The 3,428-nt window shown below is 50.3% G+C and overlaps 1 protein-coding gene across 1 annotated transcript in view; it reads left to right on the forward strand.

Moving 5' to 3' along the window:
• Sec14l1 (SEC14 like lipid binding 1) overlaps nt 1-2,153 on the forward strand; it is an 83,650-nt gene extending 81,497 nt beyond the window's left edge. The window contains exon 17 of the mRNA XM_023713924.1: nt 2,115-2,153. Coding sequence (XP_023569692.1) covers nt 2,115-2,121 — 7 coding nt within the window. The 3' untranslated portion in view covers nt 2,122-2,153. The remainder of the gene's footprint in view (nt 1-2,114) is intronic.
• The last annotated feature ends 1,275 nt before the right edge of the window (nt 2,154-3,428 follow it).

The following is a 3,428-nucleotide window of genomic DNA, read 5'->3' on the forward strand; positions in this document are numbered from 1 at the left end:
AGATATATAGTTACATTCTCTTAATGAATAGAATGATTTGTTCTAATGGTAATTGTAAATAGGATATCAAGACTGCATCTTGTACAGCAATTGACCACTAAGAAGAATGTATGCAGTGTGTTTATTATTGAAACTGTCCTAGCAATTTGATTTGAAACTGTCTTATTGCTATTTGTTTATCAATAAAATTATGGGAAAAAAAAAACAAAACAGGAAACACAAGAAAAAAAAAAAGGTTGTATCTCAGTGTGGGGGACCTGGGTTCAATCCCCAGTGTCACACACAAAAATGCCAAGCTCAAATGTGGATAATACTGAAGGATCAATGACCTGAGAATGAGAGGAATTAAAGATTTTAGTAAAAGAAATGATGCGTTAAAATCCTCACGGCAGCTAGAGAGGGCAGAGGAGCTATCTAAGGACCAAAATTTTAGGCCAGCAGCCAATAGCATAATTACTATTTCTCCACAAAAGACCAAGCATTTTATATCCAGAGAAACAGGAGGGGACCCTGGGGACACTGTTGGGGAGCCCAAGCAGTGGCAAGCAGAAACGCCGGCACAACACCCAGGACTTGGAGGCAGGTTTGTATTGTGTTGACGGGCACTGATCAGGAACGTCCCAAAGTATCAAGCCCTGCTGTCTGGTGGCCTAGGGCTTCTGCGGGATGAGCAAGCAGGAAGCGCAGAAGCAGAATGACGGGATTGAGTCTCACAGTATGCATGCTGGTGACAGGTTGTGGCGTCACGTGACCAGCTGCTTGTATGAAACAAGAGCAACTGGAACTATTACCTGAACAGCTAACAAACTGAAGCGTGCTGGCTGGTGGGAGGGGCATCCTCTTCCTGGGGCTTTTGTGGGGCTGCAGGCACCCTGGCTGGAGGAGGGCCTGCGCTCTCCTAGGGACGTGTCCTCGAGGGCGGCCCAGCGGGGGTGCCTGCGGGAACATTTGCCAAGTCTGTGGTACCTCTTAGCAACCGTATTAACATTGACATCCCAAGAGTGTCAGCACGGTGGGGTGATTCTGAAACATTGTGAATCTTGGCATCTCTCTGTCCCATGTCCCAGATTCAGTGTGGAAGCCTCAGGAATGAAAAGGTTAAATAAAAATTATACTGTCCCAAATTGGGGTTGGAGAGTGACTGAGTCATGAGGGATGGGAGGGGGGTCCCATAAGCTAAAGGAAACTTCCTAAATTTTTAATAAGTGGGTAAGACTGAGTTATTCTACTTAGAGACGTACATTTGGGTGATAAAGTAGTTTAAAAACAGGGATAACTAGCACGTAGGGCGAGCTGTGGCACGCAGGACAGGACAGGACACCCCAGCTTAGGCTGCACCCATTTGACTTGTGTGGTTTTGTGTCTTTTGTAGTTTATAGTAAAAAGACTTGGTGGTGTTAATGGGTGTGTGTGTGTGTGTGTGTGTTTGAGGGCTTTAAACTGGTGAGTTTGCCTTGGAGGAAGGTATCGCTAGCTCTTCACTTGGGCCGCCTTCCATCCAGTTCCCAGGTGCCCACAGGAGCTCAGCTGCCCCTGAGTATGCCATGGCCAGGCCGGGGACTGCAGGGCATAGAGAGAGGCTCTTGGCTCCTCCCCTAGTGGTCCCCAGGAGAAAATGCAACTGCTGGGGGCTGGGGGCGGTGCTCAGAGCAGGCCCATTTCCTCTGAGCACCCTGTCTGAAGGAGTTGCAGGTTAAACCCAGTCTGGCTGCCAGGCTCTGCCCCTTGCCAACACCCCGGTGGTCCCCTGGTGCAATGGCCTGACCCGGCAACGCTTGATGGATCCTGCCTGTGAGTGCTGCCCCTCCCCAGCAGGCACCTTCCTCACCCCACCAGAGTCCTCGCCCTTCAGCTTCTTGCTTCAGAGGGGCATGATAGCTAATCCTCAGTGTCACCGTGGTTTGAGAGTGGACTATCCCCCAAAGGCTCAGTCCCCAGGGTGGCACTGCTGGGAGGTGGTGGAACCTTTCAGAGGTGGGGCCAGGAGGAGGCATGAGGCCATGGGATGTGCCCTGGAAGGGGGTAGTGGGACCCCGCCTGCTCATCACCCTCTTGCTTCCTTTCCATGATTTTGCTTTATGGCTCCTCTCCATGATTATGCTGTCCCACCACAGGCCCTAAAGCAGCGGGATTGGAGCCAACAAAACTGTGAGCCAAAATAAACCTTTCCTCTTTATAAGTTAACTACCTCGGGTGTTTCATGACAGTAATGTGAAGTTGCCCAGCCTGGGTGAGCGGTGGAGGTGATTCTGGGTGAGCTCACCTGTACATCCCCATGTTGAGTAAAGCAGGCTGCCTTCCCTGATGGTGTAGGCCTCATCCAGTCCGGCTTTTTGCACAGAAATACTAACAGAGTTCTCCTGCTTGACTCCTTCACACTGGGATGCCAGATTTTCCTGCTTTTGGACTTAAACTTCAGCTCTTCCTGGTCCCAAGAAATCCCAGTAGCTTCAAGCTCAGCAAAACCACACTACCAGTTGTCCTCGTCTCTGGGTGGCCAGCTGCAGGGCTTGGGGAGTGTCAGGCCCCTAACTACACGGGCCTTCCCTCGCCCACACATTTGTCACGTGTCACAGCTCTTTGGTCAGTGAGAGACTGCAAACATGATCATGGTCCCCCAGGGTTACCACGGAGCAGACGTGGTTCTGTGGCAGAGCATGTGCTTAGTGTGTGCAGGACACGGGGGCTCCTCTCCAGCGCCACCCACAGGAATGTCAGTCACCCACAGACGCTGCCTTGATATCGGAGGTGGCAATGTTCGCGGCACACGCCACTAGGTACCGGACACAATACCTGATCGTGGTAATAAAAGACGATGTTCCTAGACTCTGCCTCTCCCTTTTGTTGTTAGTTTAGAGCAACCTTCTACTTACTAAACAAATGCTGCTGTAAAACAGAGTAGCAGAACAGCAGCCCCTCTACGCACATGGAGCGTGTCTCCTCCTCTAGGCTGCGTGTGTAAGTGCACTCGCACTCACATGCCCAGCTCACCTGGCGACACTTCTCAGGCCAGTTCCAGTCGTGAAGGGACACGTGACTGTGTACACACTGTATCTCCCCCCCAATAAGACAGGGTCTTCCGGGACTTTCTGCTCCAAAAAGGTGCAATAGGGCTTATTTCGGGGAATGTCTTTTTTTTTTTTTTTTTTTTTTTTTTTTGGTGGAGCCAGGGATTGAACTCAGGCCCTTGCGCTTGCCAGGGAAGCACTTATTCCACTGAGCCATCTCCCCGGCCCCTTCGGGGAATGTCTTATTTTTTTCACGTACATAGATTTACATTTATTCATGTCCAGCCATCTACATTGATTCAAATACAGTCATGTCATTTTCTTCTGGAATATTGTAACTCCGCAAACCTCTCAATTCCGGACTCTTATTTCTTACAGCTCCACTTCCTGCAGCACAGGGGCCCAGTCTCTCACAGCCAG

The sequence above is a fragment of the Octodon degus genome, unplaced genomic scaffold (genome assembly GCF_000260255.1).
Source record: "Octodon degus isolate 3935 unplaced genomic scaffold, OctDeg1.0 scaffold00033, whole genome shotgun sequence".
Taxonomy (NCBI): Eukaryota; Metazoa; Chordata; class Mammalia; order Rodentia; family Octodontidae; genus Octodon; species Octodon degus.